Source organism: Trifolium pratense, linkage group LG2 (genome assembly GCF_020283565.1).
Source record: "Trifolium pratense cultivar HEN17-A07 linkage group LG2, ARS_RC_1.1, whole genome shotgun sequence".
Taxonomy (NCBI): Eukaryota; Viridiplantae; Streptophyta; class Magnoliopsida; order Fabales; family Fabaceae; genus Trifolium; species Trifolium pratense.
Window position 1 is genome coordinate 32,194,662 of NC_060060.1, and position 19,207 is coordinate 32,213,868.

The following is a 19,207-nucleotide window of genomic DNA, read 5'->3' on the forward strand; positions in this document are numbered from 1 at the left end:
TGTCTTTAGATCTACATATTGAAAGAAAGTAACTGCATCTAACCCTCTTTGTTTTTTAATTTACTTCGTCTATCTTTTGTTGCATTGTGTACGAGGTATTAAACTATTCGAAAATTAAGAATTTTTTGATAATGGAGGAGTTTTAGATGTAAACAAAGTTTCGATCTAACCCGTAATAACCGACCCGTTCAACCCGCCACCCGTATGACCCGAACCCGAACAAACCGAAGATATAGATGGTCGAAATTGGGTCCAAATTAAATAGTTGCGGTTTTTATCGATTTAGTGATTTTCGACCCGAACACGACCGAAACCGACTGATGCTCAGGCCTAGTAGTAAGTAGTATGAAACATGCATAGGACCTACCCACATATATATATATATATATAGTCAAGCAATTGTCCATGCAGGGAAAACTCTGAATATATAATAAAAAGATATAAGATACACAACAGTTGTTGTTAATTATAGGTATCCAATGAGGCGCTAGTTAAGATTCATTGCATTCTCTCCTTCTTCCCTCACACTCACACTCACACTATGGGGTGGAAATGGAATGGATCATTACTTACTTTTTCTTTCTTTCTCTATCCCCAAATTCAAAGCAAACATGTGTAAGTGTAAGTGACATAACAGTACTTTCGCACTTTTACTTTCAGAGGAGATCCAACTAATATGATGCGATGCTTGTGTTGTGCGTATGAAACATAATGAAAGCTCCGTCTAAAAAGTCAACAACAAATTTCTTTATGCATCATTAAGTTCACCTTTAATTAAAAAAATTATGCACTTAAAATTCACATACAATTTATTCATCCTGTGTTATGTAGTAGTCATTCATTCTCTCTCAAAAACAGGAGAATAAAAGAAACATGTTCTATTTGAACAATCATGCGCCTTTGTTTTGATGAGACATGTCTCAAACATGTTTTACTGTTGAAACCAGGCCCCCCTCCCTGCAAATTCACATCCTCCTAAGACAATATATATGTGCATTAAAATGTTGGTTAAAAGATTTACATAACCCCCACTTACCCCAACCAAAACAGAAAAAAGCTAGTGGCATCGAACCCACTTTGCCCTTGGACCTATTATTGTTCTTACATCCACCATAGTCACCAATTTTTTATTCCGGCTCCCTCTTTGCTGTTTATCAATTTTTTTATTAGGTTTGACATTTGATATGTAATCATGATAATGATAGAATGCTTTAAAGGGCACTTAGTGTAAGCAGATTTCCTTCTATATGGTCAAGATTATTATTATTATTATTATTTTTGTTTTACAATGAGGTAGGATCGAACCCAGACCTAGTGGCTTTATTGTCAATATTATTTTAGTGTTTGTATAATCTAAACTATTCGACGTGAAATCAGCTGCCGGTATCAATTACAAGTGAAACCACAAGTTTTTTCTACCGCACCAAATCCATATCTCACTTAAGTTTGTAGCTTCCAAGTTTCTATGCAAGTAATCGTAAGCAATAGTGAACCCGTAGACTTCATCTACAAACCAGATTTAGCAACTATAATTAATTACGGGGCAAACAACCATTTTAGTCTCCGGAAATGTAACTTGTTATTATACTCGTCCCTATATATGTATCAAATTGTAAATACATCTTAATATCTGGTCCTTAAAACAGATCCGAAGACCAAAATGACAAATAACAGAGACACTTGAAGACCAAATTACAATTTCAATACATTCAAAAATGAATGTGACACTAAGATACACTTTCAGAGACTAAGATGCGGTTGTTTGTCCGTGATACTACAACAACATCGATGTAGTACAATAATACACTTTCAAAGTCTAAGGGTTGAGAGTTTTATGGGTGCGTTGGGAAAAACATTACAAACACTTTGGGTAGCTAGGAATCATTAGGAAGGAAAATGATTTAAAGCTTGCAATAGTGAGTTCATGAATGAAATGTATTAAATGAGGGATTGAGAGGAAATGAGAGAAATTGGAGATCGCTCTTATTGTATGAGATATTTAGAGAAAGAGGTAGAAAATAGGGTCTATTCTTGGAGAACTCTTAAAACTATTTTCTTGTAACCTATGTTGTTAATCTCAGATAGCGGCGCGTAGTGCTGACCCCAAAAAATGCTATAGCAGGTAGCAGGATGGCCGATATTGTGAAGACCGTGGTGACTTTGTGAACATAATTAGAAACATTGTATATGACCAAGTTGTTGACTTATAGGTTATGCTTGAAGCAACAACGCTACACATTCAAGATGGTAAAGACAAAATCCATTGTGGAGCAAATAATAAAGTTCAACAACATCATTGACGATTTGGTGAACATTGAAGTAAAACTTGATGATTAGGATAAAATTTTACTCTCGCTAATTTCGTTGTCTAAATCTCTTGAACACTTTAATGATGTACTCCATCGCAAAAAGGAAGACATTATACCTTGAGATCCAAATAGAGATTCAGACCATGGTCCTAACTAAGCTAACAACTTGAATGACAATAATGACTTTGTGCAAGTTGCAATGGCCTTAGACGAAGATTATGGGTCAGACGAGGATTATGGGGATGCGATGCGAGTGCACCACTGATGTCAAGTTGGCAATTGAATGAAAGTTGGATTATAAACTTTGGATGCTCTTTTCACTTGTGTCTAAGGAAAAAATAGTGTGACTTTAAGACTAGTTGAAGATGAGGTTTCACCTTGGAGAAGGCAAAACTTAAAAAGTTTAAGGGTGTTTTTTTATTTGATTTACAATGACAATCGTGAACTTAAGCAAAAATTGTTATCAATAACCATGTTTGATCGATTAGGCTATGAGACTAATATTGAACATGAGATAATGAAAATTTCGCACAATGCAAATATAATAGTTAAAGATACCAAATTATGTGATTTATAGAGAACGCTTGTAAGAATATAAAGAGAAATTTGAAGAAAATACTGAAACTATAGTTTTCCTCTATTCTAATAAAATTCTATATTTTAGGTTAATTTCAGAACATTTTATCTTATATGAGTAACATAACCAGCTTGCTGGTTTTTCCCTTCAATTAAGTCTTTATTTACCGTCAAATTTTTATATTTATATCATACAAATCAGCTTTTATGAAAAGTGGCATGCCTCATCTTACAAAAATTGATTCCATGCAGTCAAATAGCAATTGCAGGTAAATCTCAACCACCAATTTTATTTGTCTTCTATTTGTTTGGTGAGCTTTGAATCCGGACCATCGAAATAGTGTGACTGGACCATCGAAATAGTGTGACTGCAAGATTTTTCTGACCGCAGGAAATCCAGGTCCATCATCTTACATGCCAATATTTTGAGAATGAGTTAGGCCCGGTAGAAAAAGCTAACGTGGTGAGTCTATTGATTAAGGTTGCAAACCATTTACTCCATCCGAGACAAAATATAAGCAAAATTTACCTTTTTAGATTCATTACATAATTAATCTGATATTTATTATAATCGGCCCAATATATTAATTATATAATGAACCTAAAAAGATAATTTTTTCTTATATTTTGTCACGGCAGATAAAGTACATTGAAAAAAACTCGAGTCCCATGTAGAATAAAAGATAAGACAATAAATTTACAAAGAGTGGTGACACCCACCTCACACACGCTAGTTTTGTAAGGATATAAGTAAATTCCAATATAAAAATCAAATAACAACTGAAATTATTTTTTATGTCAAATAGAGCCGTAACTCATTTTCAACAACTCACTTATAAGAACCAGGTGACTGGTATTCAAAAATAAATCTCTGGAAAAATCAGATTAGTATGCAACAAATAAAGTGCCAAACTATAGAGACATATTACTCTTGTACTGTCCATTGTTGTGAAAATGAGCTGCTAACTTCGTAGTTGCAAATAATGTCGGGAAAACCTTATCCAATGAACATCTTTCTGAATTCTTCATTAGATTTTGGCGTTTCACCACCCTCTTCTGCTTTTGGTTTATTTGCAGTATAACCAAGTGGTCTGACATTTCTAGGCACGGCAAACGTATTCTTCCCTTTAAATTGCATGTTGCCACTTCCTGGCTTTCTAGAAGAGAATTTCCCATCTTGTGCATCTCTCATGAAAGTATCATCGGTTTCTTTTGATACCAAACCTTTTTTATCAGAATGATTATTGGCATGTGCTGTAATTGAAATAACAAAGCAAGCAGTTAATTCTTAAATCAACCAGAAGAGGAGAGGTAGGATTCGTAAAAAAATTGTCAGTGGATGGTGCCAAAAGAACAATGCCTGAGATTTACAAAAATATCAAAGCTTCTTACTGTTAGTTTTAATCTATTTGGTTTTTCTTTACCGTATAATTTTAAATACTTCTATTGTTCAGTTTTACTGTGATCTTAGCTGAGTAGCTTGTAGTCTCATGGTTTCAAACAGCTGTTAATGTAGGCTCAGTTGCTGTTGTAAAAGAGTCAGCTACTCAAAAACCTGGGCGAGTAGTTAAAGGTCTGTTTCATGTAATGTTTTACAATTAGAACCAATCATTAAAGCGGTGCAGGTACAACGGTTCAGAAGTGGTTAAATCATAGTCAAACCAACCAATAACAATTATATACTTTTAATATTTAAGCACTAATTTAATAGTGTTTTAAACTATATTTTTTTAATTAACATAGTAAATTTTAAACATAGGCTCTGTTGGGTAAAATTAAGATATAAGCTAGCTAGTTGATAGCTGATAAGCTAGCTATAGCTGAAAAGTTAGCTTATAACTGAAAAGCTAGTTGATTGCAATTAATGTGTTTGATAAATTTAGCTGGTGTAAATATAAAGCGACATAAAAATACATTATTTAATTAAAAAACATTTATAAATATATTTTTTTTTTACATTTGTAAAATTTTTACTTTTTAATTATTTCAACTTGTTAGTGATCCTAGTTCTGCATTTTTATTTTTTTTCTTTCTAAACATTAGTATCATTATGTCATGAAAAGTTAACTTCTTCCCATAGGCATGCCTACAAAGAATTCAAACCTCAAAATTAGGGTAGAAGCAATTGTGAACGAGACAATTTCAGGTCTTTCTCCCTAAATTCAAGCGATCACAAGTTACCTGACAATTGGAATTACATATCTATATGGGCTTTGTCTAACATGCACAAGTGAGACAAGTGTTCCACCATGCACAAGCTTGTTTTTCCAATTGAATCAATATGTCACATCTCATTTGATTCAATGGTGAGACTAATTGATCAAATGGTGAAATCAAGTTTGTGCATGGTGAAAGACTTGTCTCACTTATGCACCATAGACTTGGCCATCTATATAAGGTATTATGCATACATAAGGATCACTAGCAGGGACTATCAAATGTATATTCATATAGGTGCTTGTCTAAAGTAAATAAAAACATTCAGAGTTCACTTACCATGTTCTGCGTTTTTTGGATCAAGAGTTTCCTTGCCACCTCGCTTTGGGTCAGATCGAGCAATACTTAGCTTTTTCCCAAGTAAGGTATTCTTGTTCTTAGCTACTGCTGCAACAAGGTGCTCATCATCCAAAAAGTCCACATAAGCTAGTCCCTTCATTGGTATTAAGATAACAATTATATACCATTCACTTGTCGTAATGTACGGTGACAAATTCCCACGGTTTACATGTATTTTGATTATTAAAAAAATAAAAGGAGCATAGTATATGTTAGTTCTCTCATACTATTTAAATATACTCCCACACCCACATTCAGCTAAGGCAGTGATTAACATTAAGATCTATACGTCAAAAATTCATGTATCATCAATATAAGAAAGTTCCGCGTCAGAATAAATGGACTATGTGAGGACAATAACCACAAATGTGAAAAATCTCGTGAACCAGGTGCCTTAAGAATTTCGATTAAGGTGTGTAAAGTGTGATTCCTCGCATAGCTCATGGAGGAAGGCCTTCTTTTACAATTTTGTTCCCCGACCAAATATGATTATATTATCAACAACAATGTAAAAAGGTAAGGAAAAATCCCTGTAATAGCATGGTTTGAAACTGAAAGCACCAAACCTACCCAAACCCCACCTCATGCACCCGACTAGATAAACTCGAGAAGGAGGTATTCTCTAAAATGAAGTCCGCTTTAAAATTTTAGTCAATATGCCAGTTTTACTTTCAAAATCAAAAGGCATAAAAAGGAAGTAAAATAAATAAGATAAAGAACTATTAATTTAGTACCCTGGACTTCCCGGTGAACTTGTCATGTAGGATGCGGATGGCAACAATTCCACCAATATCACTGAAGAAATCACGAATATGCTCATCGTTTGCCTGCAATAACACAACTCATTAGTCTCTCTCTCTCTCTCTCTCTCTCTCAATATATATATATATATATATATATATATATATATATATATATATATATATATATATATATATATATATATATATATATATATATATATATATATATATATATATATATATATATATATATATATATATATATATATCAAACAGGCACACACTAAGAAGAGAGAGAGGCCAAGAGCTCTATTTACCGTAGGGTGAAGATTTGATATAAAAGCAGTGCACTGGTCAGAGTATGCCCGGTGTTTTCCACGGGTAAGCTGCTGCTCACTTCGGTTGTCGTCAGATTTGTTATTTTTCTGATTGGTCCCTTCCACTTTTGTCAACTGAGAAGAGTTCTGCACTTGATATGTATTATCCTTGGGTGGTTTTTTTAATTTTCCACTAGCATCTTTCTTTCGCTTTGCTGGAGATTGTTCATCAGCTATATCTGACCTCACCTTTCTTTTGTCACCTACATTACTCCTTGGATTACTATTTTCCATTTCCTCTACTGACTTTGATTCCTGCTGCAACCTAAAAACACGTAGCTCATCCAGACGTGGGGTAACCTGCGGAAAGACAGACCTCAAAAACAAATCAGCAGACCCCAAGACCCCAAAACCTATTATTAATTTCTTCTTCCTATTCAATTGACACTCAAGTTTATGTAGTAAGGTTAGTAATATCATCAACAACCTTACTAAATGGAAAGTACCAAGAAAACAATGTTACAACAATGCCATAGGTCCTACATTTACAGTGCAGACCCACCGACATCCGACTGGATTTTTACTTGGAGGAAGGAACCACATCCCAAGTATGGCTTGATTCAGCATGTATTTCATCAATCTGCTATCCTGGATGGGAATGAACTATATGGGAGGTTTAGGAATAGAAATAAACGACAAGGAGGAGGTGAAAGCATATTGAATAGGCGAGAGACAATGATAACTTACAAAACTATAAAGGGGGACGAGTGAAGTGAATATCTTTTTTTGCAAATAGAAATTTCGGAAGTCTGAAGTGGATAAAGACCGGTGCGGAGTAGGTGGAGAAACTGAACAAGTACTAAAAAACTGAGATCAAGATCCAGTTGAGATGGATGCTGCTCCAGTGAAGGTAAAGATGCTGGATCAGAATTTGATTGACATGAAGGCTGGTCCGAAGAATGTAGAAAAGCGGGGACAATTTCTGAAACACTAAACTTGAGATCTGGTTGAGGTACTGTAGATTCATGAGGATGGTGATGATAAGTGTTCCAAGAACGAGCACCGGCTTCTTGAATATCGAGGGTTGGGGGATTACGAAAACAAATATGGAAAACTGTAGAAGGAGATACTGTTTCTTCCTTTGAATTGTCAAAGAAAGACACATTTGCAGAGATAAAGAAGTGGACTTTTTCTAATGTGCACAAGTTAGACAAGCCTTGCACCATGCACAAACTTGTTTTCACCATTGGATCAAATGAGATGTGATGTGGCATATTGATCCAATGGTGAGACTTATTGATCCGATGGTGAAAACAAGTTTGTGCATGGTGCAAGACTTGTCTCACTTGTGCACCATAGACTTGGCCAAAGAAGTGATGTAATGAAGGAGAGTAACACATGTAGCCTTATTGTACTCTAAAATATCCAAGGAAAATACATTCGACTGCATGAGCAGTAAGCTTGTCTTTTCCTTGAGAAAGATCATAAAGAAAACAAGAATAACCAAAAACACGTAGAGGAAGTTTATATGTTGATTTACCAGGAAATTAAATGGAATGCAAAATATGGTCATTTAGCACAGAAGATGGCATGCAATTGATTAATAACCGGCGGTAAGGATTTGATCATCCCAAAATATTAACAGACATTGGCTTGAAGTAACAAAGGACGAGCATTATCAAGAAGGTGGCGGTGTCAATTTACTGATTGATATTATATTAAAAAGACTGCCGGGGATGAGCAGGATAGAATCTATGTTTAACGAAACAAGAAGAGAGACTTGGCCAACGCGGGTATCTTCAACTTTCAAACCCATCTGCAAGGGTTATGAAATAAGGGATTTTTGTAGGAGATAACTTTCGAGAAAAGGGAAGGACGATTACCGGCAACGTGATCCAAGATCCTGAAGGAATAGATTGAGAAAAAGGATCCTTCTTGACATTCAGCACCTGAACATGTGACATATTTTATGATTTTCACTGATTGGCAGCGGATGGTGCAGTTGACAGAAAAGTCGTTGAAGAACTGATCGAAAATGAGGGATACTATACAGACAAGAATGGATGGTATGTATGGAATGTGACAGAAAAACCGGAGTTGTACAGATGGTGGCGAAAACTGTACGGAGGATGGCCAGACTATGACTGAAGACTGATGAAACCTATTATGACACAGCACATAACTGAAAAGGGGAGAGAAGGTTCACCCTGATACCAACTTGAGAGAGAAAAAAATATGATAGAGATTTCTGAATGCATGATTGAGTTGCACTCAGCAACAGCATGTACTTATATACATGATAAATACAATTTACGAGAGGAGGACTTATAAATAGTATTGACTTTTAAGGTACAATGAATGTAAGAATGCAAAGAACCCTGTCCCTATGATATAATAATTTTAATTGTACTTGGAAAGAGGACCATTAATTATATGATATTTCCAAGAACAGATTATACTGAAGTTTCTCACAATTTTCCCTCTGCATATTTTCTATCATTTTCTCATATTTTCTTCACCATTTCTCACACTTTCCCATTGATTACAAATTCTAACATTATTTAAAAACTTAAATTCAAGAGGAATGAAAGTACCTTTTGTAAAGCATGATCAAAATCTTCCAACTTGCCAAACTCCCTCTCAAAGCGTAACCATGAGTTGCAAATGTCCTGAATGATTCTGTGTTTTAGGAAGGGAAGGTATCATCTAATCCAAACAGTATTGAAAAGCAAGTAAAATGTAACCCGTAAATATGTTTACATACAGCAAACCATAATCCCTTTTCTCATTTTCTCAAGGAAAAAATTGAAAATGAATAAAAATACTATGGCACATTTTTATTCATAAGGCCCAACCTTGCGTCATCACACTACCCTAGCCTCTCATACATATCCCATTTTGAAAACCATTCTTTTCTTGGACTTTCCACAAAAACTCTATTGTCACCCTATCATACGCCTTCTCTAATTAAAGAAAAACAATGTACTCCCTCCGGCCTTATTTATAAGCAAAAGTAGTTTAGTAAAAATAACAACTATCTTAATATCCGTGAAACAAGAGAAATTTGCCTATAAATAACGCCGGAGGGAGTATATGTCTTTCTTACCCCCCCCCCCCCCCCCCCCCCCTGATATATCTGCTCCACCACTTGTTGTAGCAAGTCAACTGCTTCGATGTTCGACTTCCTAGTCCCAGGCATAAGCCAAATTACTCTCACTAATTTTGCTTTATTTTCTAAGTTTCGGCTCAATCACCCATTTCCATAACTTCATAGTACGAGCTTTTAAGTTTAATCCCCTCATCGAGTTTGCGGAATTGTGTATGTCTCCCTTGTTCTTATAAATTGGAATTAAAGTGTTTTTCATGTACCTGACATTTTCTCTGACCTCGGAATCACATAAAAAATTGTGAGCCAACTAATACCTTTATCCCCGACCTGTCCATACCTAAACAAGTACTATATAGTATGGCCCAACTACCTTGTCATTATCCATCCTTCTCGAGACTTCTTTTACCTTAGGCTCGAGTTCTATGATAAAAGGTATAACTTTGAATGTCCCCTCTAATGTCTCCATTAGAGTCTGATAGAGTTGCATCCCTTCTCTAGACAATTTGTCAAAATAATTCTTCCATTTATCAATAATATCTTGTTCCGTAACCAAAACATTATTTTCTTTATCCTAAATACATTTCACTTGGTCCCTGTCTCTTCACTTTCTTTCCCGACCTCTAGCAAGCCTATAAGTAGACTTTTATAGCAATTGGTATAACCCATTAAAAATTTTACTTCTCTTTTCCCCCACCACCTTCTTGATCTCTTTCTCATCTTCCTTATATTGTCCTCATTTTCAACATTAATACATAAAGACCGTGTTTCAAAACCTTTCCAACACCAACTTTATCTTGCACACAGTGCAACACACCAAACTATTGGGTTGCAACAAAGCTCCCCATCGCACCACAAATTTGTGATTGAACACAATAGCATTACATTTGACATTAAAGAATAAAGTGGCAATGTTTCTAGGAATAAGAGCTTAGTATACCTCTGAACCAGTCCCAGAAAACCTTTTACTATAGCATCTCTTGTATATGGACCTTGCTTCATTTATGTGACCCAATTCAACTTCCATGGTTATATAACCAGTCCATGCCTCCAACATTGAACCGCTGCAAAAACAAATCAAAAGTATGTAGAAATGGATAGGATGAATAACACATAACAAAAACATTTAATTAGAGAGGATTTAAATGAACATTATCAGACCAGGTCTTGAGAAAATTCTCCCAAACTCCACGGGCTGCAGTTATATCGTTTCCGAGTTTTGTTTCTAAATGGGCCCAATAAGCATGTATATGTAACAAACCATTTGTATTCTTCATGTATGGTGACAAGTAATCTGATGCACGCTGGAAAAGGCAAATGGTTAGTATATAGTCCTACTGACAAATAATACACAAATTTCTGATACCACCATAGAACTTGGGTTGGACAGTCCTCACCTTACAAAAAAATTGCCAGTAAAGGCAACGTAGCAAACAATAGTAAAAGGAGAATTGGGCACACAACAGGCAGAGTTTATTGTTTAAGGATAATTAGAGAATTAGAGAAGAGGTGTGGCTTGATTGATGGTTCTGATTTTATTAGCATTACAACAAGAGTGATATGAAGTAGAATTTTGGGTAGTGATAGTTTTGAGATAGGATAAGTGTTACCACGTGCGCCATCAAAAGCCCTGGAACCCAAATCAAAGATCCGACAGATGATGACTGAGAGAGACAGACTGTAGAGTTACTGTGTTCCGTAGTTGATAATAAAGGATTTTGTCATTGAATACAATTGAGACAATTCACAAAAACACACTGGAACAAGACTAAATTTGACAAAGAGAACAAAAAATGCAGCCAACAATGAATGAACAACGGTAATGCAAACCATGAGAGGGCAGTGGCGAGATTTTCAAACATAGTGATGCACAAACAGAGATGAACAGTAATGCAAACCAGAAGACCAATTCACAAAATACTGATGAATGTGCAGGATCTTGGCATAAAGACTAAACTCACTGCAAAGTCAAAGCTAGTGGCTGAAATGCATAGTTGTCAATCCTGGATAGCGGGGCAGAGTGGCCAACCCCAAAACTGGGATAGTTGGGACAACGCATAGCAGGATGGCTGCTATTTGAACATTTATTTATTTTTTTGGTCTAACTATTTGAACATTTATATTATATATTTAAATATTTTTATACTAATGCTAATTATATATAAATTATTTTACTATATTAATATTGGTCTGTTGTTTTTTTTATAACCATTATTGGTCTATTATTACTAAATAATACTAGCTTTATTTAATTATGTTATTTGTTTATATTATAAAGACTTTTTTTTTCTAAAATTGAAGGCCAAAATAAGGCAAGGTATTTAAAGTCCCGTGTTTTGTTTTAGGTCTAGTTTCGTTTTTGATGTCTCGTGTCTTTAAGTAGTTTATATTTATGTAGATTGAACTTGATGGGCCCAGATAAGCATTCTCCATCAACTTAACCTAGACCTAGTCTTCCCCTTCAACATGGAGCGCCGCCGCAGCAAAAACAGCCAACAATAGAACTGGCCAGAAATTCAGATATGTGTGGATGAAAAGTTTGAATCTGGCTGGAGAAGAAGATAGTGGTCGTCAGAAAATGCAGATCCTGCTATTTAGAGCGACAAAATCCTGTTATCGAAGCTGTCAAACTCGAGAGTCTACGAGACTTTGCGTTGTTCTTTTATTATTTTTTAAAAAAATGTCAACTACTCAAATATATATCAAAATGTAGACTTAGCCCTCCAAAGCCTTCCCCTCCAAAAGCCAACTCGCAAACAGACCCTAAGTGAGACTGAAAAAAGATGGAGTATAATACCAACAAGACCATTTTATTTTCAACTTCTACTTGTCATTTCTAGAATATTTTTGTTGCAAAAGAAAACGCTAATTTTCGGGTAAGATGTACACGATTTACAGGTCTCAAAATAAATATAACTAACCTGGAAGGTCTCCCTTATTATTTTATATTCCAATGGATTCTCTCCTTTGGTGAATGTCATTCTTCGCCTTAAGCCATCTACCCGGGTGAGAAACAATTCAAGATACTGAAAAGTTTATATTAAACAGTTTACAGCTGTAATATATTCTAGATATTTATGGAAATTACGGGAAGCAGGCAAATGGAGTTAGAAAAAGACAAAATTGCAAGCACTACAGAGAATTAGACAAACAAACTAAATTAAATATCAGCCATACCTCATCCACAGTAGAGAAGGTGTATTGCAGGGACTTCTCAAAGATCTGAAATCAGTAGCAAAACTGCCTAAATAACACATTAAATATGAAAAGTTCTTTTCACAAACAGGTCTAGTAAGTTTGATAAATTATATCCCAAAAGAATTTCCTTATTCAATTCAGTAAAAGAGTCAACCAAGATCTTCGAGCTAGGACAGAAAATAGATCAACTAACATATATCTTCACCAAACCCTTGTAGAATCTTAAGACATTGTACATATGTAGTAATTGAATGCATATGATATATGACATGTATGCTCCAACTTGATTGTGCTCTATTCTTCTGTATTTTCTCCTAGTTTCCGTTTATTTTTGTTCTTATATTTTAATAGTTTCTAGATAAAGTAGATTTACAGTTGTGATAGCTCAGATCGCTATGTTTTGGAGATTCCTCTTTTATGTACTGTAAGAATATAAGAAAATATCTTATAATATCTTTGACACTGTTATATTATTAATTTATTATTATCTTAGTTATGAACAATAATATTCAAAGTTCTTATTATTTGTTTCCCCCTCTTATCAAAACTCCAAAATTCAACCCCTAGAAAGTGTGTATTCGTATTGTATATGAATGACAGATCAGAAAATTCAAGTGCCATCTTCACAGCGTGTAGCCTTTCCTCCCCCCCAAAAAACAAAATCTCCAACCTCCTCTACAATCCTTATGGTTCAGCTGGATCTCTGCCACCCTTCACCTATGATCTCAACCCATTGCCTCCATTATTCAAGACACTAGAAATTGACCAAACCAAATGGAGCTCTCTTTGTCATGTAAGTTACTTTCTTAAAATCTCCTAGATTTCCTTCCGTGAAACATATTCCGACTCCCTTCAGGATTCTTTGATTTCTCTTTCTGCCTCCAATTATGTTTTCCAGCTTTCAAACCATTCCTTGAAGCCTCCATACACGCCTCCAATTTTTATCAAACCATCGACTAATTCATGGATTTGGGAGATTTAATATTGATTGATAGAGCTGGATCGTAAGTATAAGTAAGAAACAAACCTATGTACAAGTCACTCTAATCAGTATAAGTGATACGAAACCAGAGATCCAAAAGAATACTGTGGAAATTGCTAGGAACCCAAGAACTGGATTTCAAAAAAAAAAATTATTGATAAAAGAATAGAAGATAAAGATACACCAGAGAAGATACCCTCCTTACACTGGTTTGAAACCAGTCAAAACAATATTTTTCATAAGATCCTTTCTAAGGGAATGGAAGTCTATATTTATAGAATTCCTATACACAAGGTTAGGGAAAAGGGTCAATAACAACTGACCTAAAACAGAAAACAAACTGACAGGCAACTAACAAACAAACCCAAATAACTAACTTCTATACCAACTCTTAACTATTTTAATTTCTCTTCATTATATATCCTAACAAACTCCCTCTCTCTAACTCCAAGTATTCAACAGACTCTACTAGTCTACTTTCGGTTCCAGTTTCCTTCTATGACAATATATATGTAGTTATTCTGTTATTAACTCCTAATCCCTTACAAACACTTCAATTCTACCTAACATAGACTCTCTTGATTGGGGGGTCAGCGATTATACCCCTTTGTATGCATGTACTAGATATCATTGCCAGCTAAAACCTAGCAATCACTATGCCACATGCCATAACAGTTTAGGGAATCAGCCATATGTCTTGGTAATACTGCATGAAGGCTGTGAAGTTGACTTAAGTATAATGCGAGCTTAAGTACATCGCAGCACCAAGAACTTGTCTGTTTATAATTTAACCAGATATGATGCAATTTTCTCATCAATAAATCATTGAAGGTACGAAGATTGTTTGCATCAAAAAGAAAGAAAAAATAAAATAAAAGGAGTTGTATCCAAAATCATACCTCAGCCAAGTCTTTCTCAGAAGCATGACCGCGCTCCAAAGAAAGCATATACCGAACCCAAAGTTCTCCGACCCAAGGGCAGTTCTTAGTGGCCCTAGAATATACATTGCTGACAATTTTACCAACCTGGAAAAGAAGGAAAGGGGGGAATAAATTCAGATTATAATCTCGGGGTAAGAAAGTGGATGTTGTGAAGTGACAACAATGATAGCAGAGAGGCGAATCAAAACCTTCAAAGTTTTGTCCAAATAGCGAGTATAATCAAGCCAGAGATCAGGTGATAAAGGAAAGTCGGTAATAGCTCGCTCGTATAGAACTTGAATTCTAGCTGGTGTTCCAGTAGACTGCTCAAATTTCAAATAGTTCTGCAATACAATTCTCAATTAAAATGAACAAGTAAACAAAAATTGTGAATTCTATCTCCTACACAAATAAATAGTTGTATTTAGACTTAGATGCATACCATGTACTGTTGTAGTCTTTCTGAATCAGAAATATGTTGGATAGAAATCTGTTCTTCAAGATGAATGCGAGCATTATACATCTCTACGGCCTTCTGGTATGCTGATGCCACGTGAGGATAACAATCAATAAGATCAATGGATGCATCATTAAAATTTCCTTGTTCCACCTCCCAAGTCTTGTAGGCAATAAGTGTTGAATTCATGTCAGCAAGGGGGATAGACAACTGGCGATGGAATAAACTTCGAATGTGTTGAACTTGTTTTTCTTTTGCCTGCAACACAAAAACAGAACTTACTTCTTGAACTGGAACAATCTATAATGCTGCAAAATGCTACAACAGTTAGCATGTAAGCAAAAGGTTGTCTTGGGTTGCTGAGTTTTCTCTGTTCGTAATCTCTCTTGAAGAAACCAAAATTAAATAATGTTCTCAACTGATTTTTTTACATTTAGCTTAGGCCACATTGTGCATTCAAAGCGCTAACCAAAATCAAACAATGCTCTCGATTGAATCTGTACATTTAGCTTTGGGATGCATTGGAGCGTTCAAGGCACTGCCTCAGCAATAATATTTTTTAGAGCTGGTAGAAACTACCTTGATATGTCCTTTGTTATACTTATATCTAAAAAATGATACAGTTAGTTATAAATTTATAATTGATGAGAAACTCTTCAACTTTGTCTAAGATAGTAATGGTAATGCGCAGAGTATATAAAACATTTTCCTAAATACTAAGTTATCAACATCCACCCTTTCTTTAGCATGTAATTTACATTCAAAAATATGTAAACAATGCAATGCTTGGAGAAGAAAATAAAACCATTGTATTAACAAGTATAATTTACCTAGAGCCCAACTAATATTGGCAAGTTGTTATGCATTGTCATAAACTCATAGTTGTCAATTCTGGATAGTGGGTTAGCATGTAGCGGGTGGGCCACTATTTGATAATTTTTTGGACAAATTACATGAATAATACTATAGACACATAGTTAATGTAAAATTAAACAAATAACACAAAATTCACAAAATATTCATAGTTAGCAAGAAAAACAAGTCTTGAGCAAAACATACATTTAAATACCAACATAACTCAAGGAAACAGATAAGTTGAAGTCTCAAAACTAAACATTAAGACCAGCATCATTCCAAAATGATTGCATGCATAAGTACAACACCAGTTACTCTCTTTCCCTTACCATCCTTAGTAGCCTTAGATTTCAATCACTCATTATTTGAAGTGAGCATTATTCTAAGGCGGGCTCTCTTTGTTTGTGCAATCTATGCAAAGTATGGAATGTGGTAGCAAACCTTAAGACTCCATGTCTAACCAGTTCCAAGGCTGACTCATCTGGTGAACTTCTCAATGCGTTCAAAGCCAGTGAGTGGTTATAAATGAATGAAGCCTACACGACTAATCCCTTTCAATCTTTTTAACCTTAGAAATCTTTCAAATATCTTCTAACATAAGTTCTTATCAATGTGTAGAACATGTGTCCAAATATTTTCCAGTCTACCAGCCAATACATGGTTACTTTCATGGTCAATAACCAGTTGCACAACATTTTAATCTTATAATTCAACTTTTTACTACAAGTAAAGGAGCAAGAGCAACAATAATTGAACCAACAATTCAAAAATGTTAAATTATTAGCAAAGACAAATATTCTAACCTGTGCATCAGATTCATCAATGGTTAGAAGTACAGCCTGCTCATATTGCCTATATGCTTCCCATATCTTACTGCCTTGAGCAACATGCAAACCAGCAGCAGTAAGGGCAGTTTCAAAGATATCCCTTGACTTGGAAATACCAGTGGGTGAACATTGGTGTACCATTGGATCAAACTCTTGGACAAAATCAAGGTAGTCACACCATAGAGAGACAGACTGAAATGGAGGATAATGCAATAATTTGATCATGAATATGGACCAAAAAATGTTAATGGTTCTCCTACCATGCGTAAACTCTTAATTAACCATGGTAAAAGAGTCTGTAGTTTGAAAGAGCGAGTTTCTACTTAACTGTGAAGTGAGAAATAAAGTGCGTGCATTGCAGACATTAATAGTCTGAAGGAGGAAGAACGTACCAGATAATCAAACACGCCACGTTCATAAAGCTTAAGAACTCTAGAGAAAGCCTCCGGTCTGCATGGTAAAAAGCAAAGAGTTAACAAAATATGGATGGATGGATGGATACTAGGGAAAGAAAAGAGAGAGTAATAGGAAACACACCTAGAAGCGGTGTTGAGAGAAAGCTCATCTTTGATCCACTGTTGCCATGTTGGAGGGCTCAATGGAAATATTTCACTCATAGCTTCCCTTGCTTTTGTCAGTCTATCAATATCACCCGTTTTCCTCAAAATATTAATATACTGGAAAGGATGAATCGAAGCAAATAACAAGTGTAAGAAGTTGATTGATTAATTGAATTTTTTTTGGTAAGGGAATGAATGGTATAGTAGATTATTATTATTATTATTGAACAAAACAAAAAGAAATACTAATAATTACTTACTTGCAAATGAGCATCGTAGTTGGAGGGGTTAGCGGCAAGCTCGGTCTGGAGAGATTCCATTTGGATTTTCTCCTGAGCTTCGTCCTCCGAATCCGAATCGTCAGAATCAGACATGGCTTCGTCTTTCTCCGGCTCTCGTTCTCGCTCTGCTTCTGAAGTTAGGGTTAGTGTCTGCTCCTCCATCGCAGTAGCAGATACAATAATTTCTTCGCTAGTATGTTCCGTTCCGTACGGGTCGGTGGAGAGAGCGATCCCGATGAAGGTGCCGTTACTAGCAGCAGCAGTTTTGCGGCGACAGTGAAGACTCAACTATCAGTAAGCAGTGATTTTTTTGTTCTGAGAGCATTAATAATTTTTTGTTCTGATAGCATTAAAAATAACAAATACTACTCCTGTAGGGAACTGTATCATCTCCTGTATTTGTCTCTCATGTTGCCTCTCCTGTACAGTTTTTAGCCATTAGATTGATCTAACGGTTAACTGATTGAGTGAACAAATAAAAGTGAATAAATCTGTATTACAATTCAAGAGAGAGAGATTAGAAAATGTTGTATTTTTTCACCCTGAATTTTAGAAAACTGGGTGTGAAAAGAAAGAGAGATTAGAAAATGTTGTATTTTTCTCTTGGCAATATTTCTAACCATTATGGCAAGTATACCAATTGTGATTAAAATTATGTGCAATAATTGATAAGCACCATCAATTTTAAAAGTATATCATATCAAAATTATTGTTGACTATATTATTCATCACGAAATATTTTTATGTCTTTCCTGATCAATGATTTTTTTTCTACCGGATCATAAATTTAGAGAATAATTATCATGTGAGATTTGAAAAGTTATTATCACGTGTAATTTGGAAAGTTATTATCAAACTCAATTCTACTAAATCAATTTTTTTTGCAATACAACCAAACACAATCATAGTCATGTCACTAATCACATTTATTATTTTGTTTTTAATATTGCAGATTTAATATTAACCGATGATCAATTGATATAATATGCACTAGCAGACCAATTGTGATTTAAATTATGTCCATAAAGTGTTAAGCTCCATCAACTTTCATAGGAAAGATTTCATACGACAATTAAGCACCATCAATTTTCATTGCACAATTTAAAAAATTAAAAACCGATAATCTCTTATATTATAAGCTTGCTAACATAAGCTAACCATAAACCAAATTTTTTCCCCTCATTTTCTCTTTCTTTTTATTGCAGTTTTATATTAAAAATATACAGATTTGTCATCGAACTTGCAGCTCTTACTTACGATAAAACCTTTCAACCGCTAAAACATGTGCTTCAATTATGAAAGAATTTAGGAATCCTAATATGTTAACCCTGTTTTCAATAAATTTGAACGGCGGGATTAATCACAATTTTTATTTATTTATGGATGTCTACTTAAGCTTATGTTCTTAAGTAAACAAAACGATGGGGTTCAAAAATTATTTAAAAAATATATAAAATATAAAATAACCACATAAACAAATATAGAATAATTAGTCCATAAAATTCCCTATACTACTCTTA

The 19,207-nt window shown here is 34.8% G+C and overlaps 1 protein-coding gene across 1 annotated transcript; it reads right to left on the bottom strand.

The window, feature by feature from the left end:
* Window positions 1-3,530: 3,530 nt before the first annotated feature.
* LOC123910515 (squamous cell carcinoma antigen recognized by T-cells 3-like) lies at window positions 3,531-18,062 on the bottom strand. The gene is made up of 16 exons (XM_045961646.1): window positions 17,667-18,062; window positions 17,384-17,523; window positions 17,239-17,296; window positions 16,823-17,038; window positions 15,150-15,422; window positions 14,917-15,051; window positions 14,687-14,812; window positions 12,785-12,829; window positions 12,529-12,633; window positions 10,769-10,911; window positions 10,548-10,671; window positions 9,096-9,170; window positions 6,502-6,861; window positions 6,176-6,268; window positions 5,382-5,535; window positions 3,531-4,139 (listed from the first exon to the last, which is right to left on the bottom strand). The coding sequence occupies exons 1-16, from the start codon at window positions 17,847-17,849 to the stop codon at window positions 3,883-3,885; spliced, it is 2,487 nt and encodes an 828-aa protein (XP_045817602.1). The 5' UTR covers window positions 17,850-18,062; the 3' UTR covers window positions 3,531-3,882.
* Between the last annotated feature and the right edge of the window lie 1,145 nt (window positions 18,063-19,207).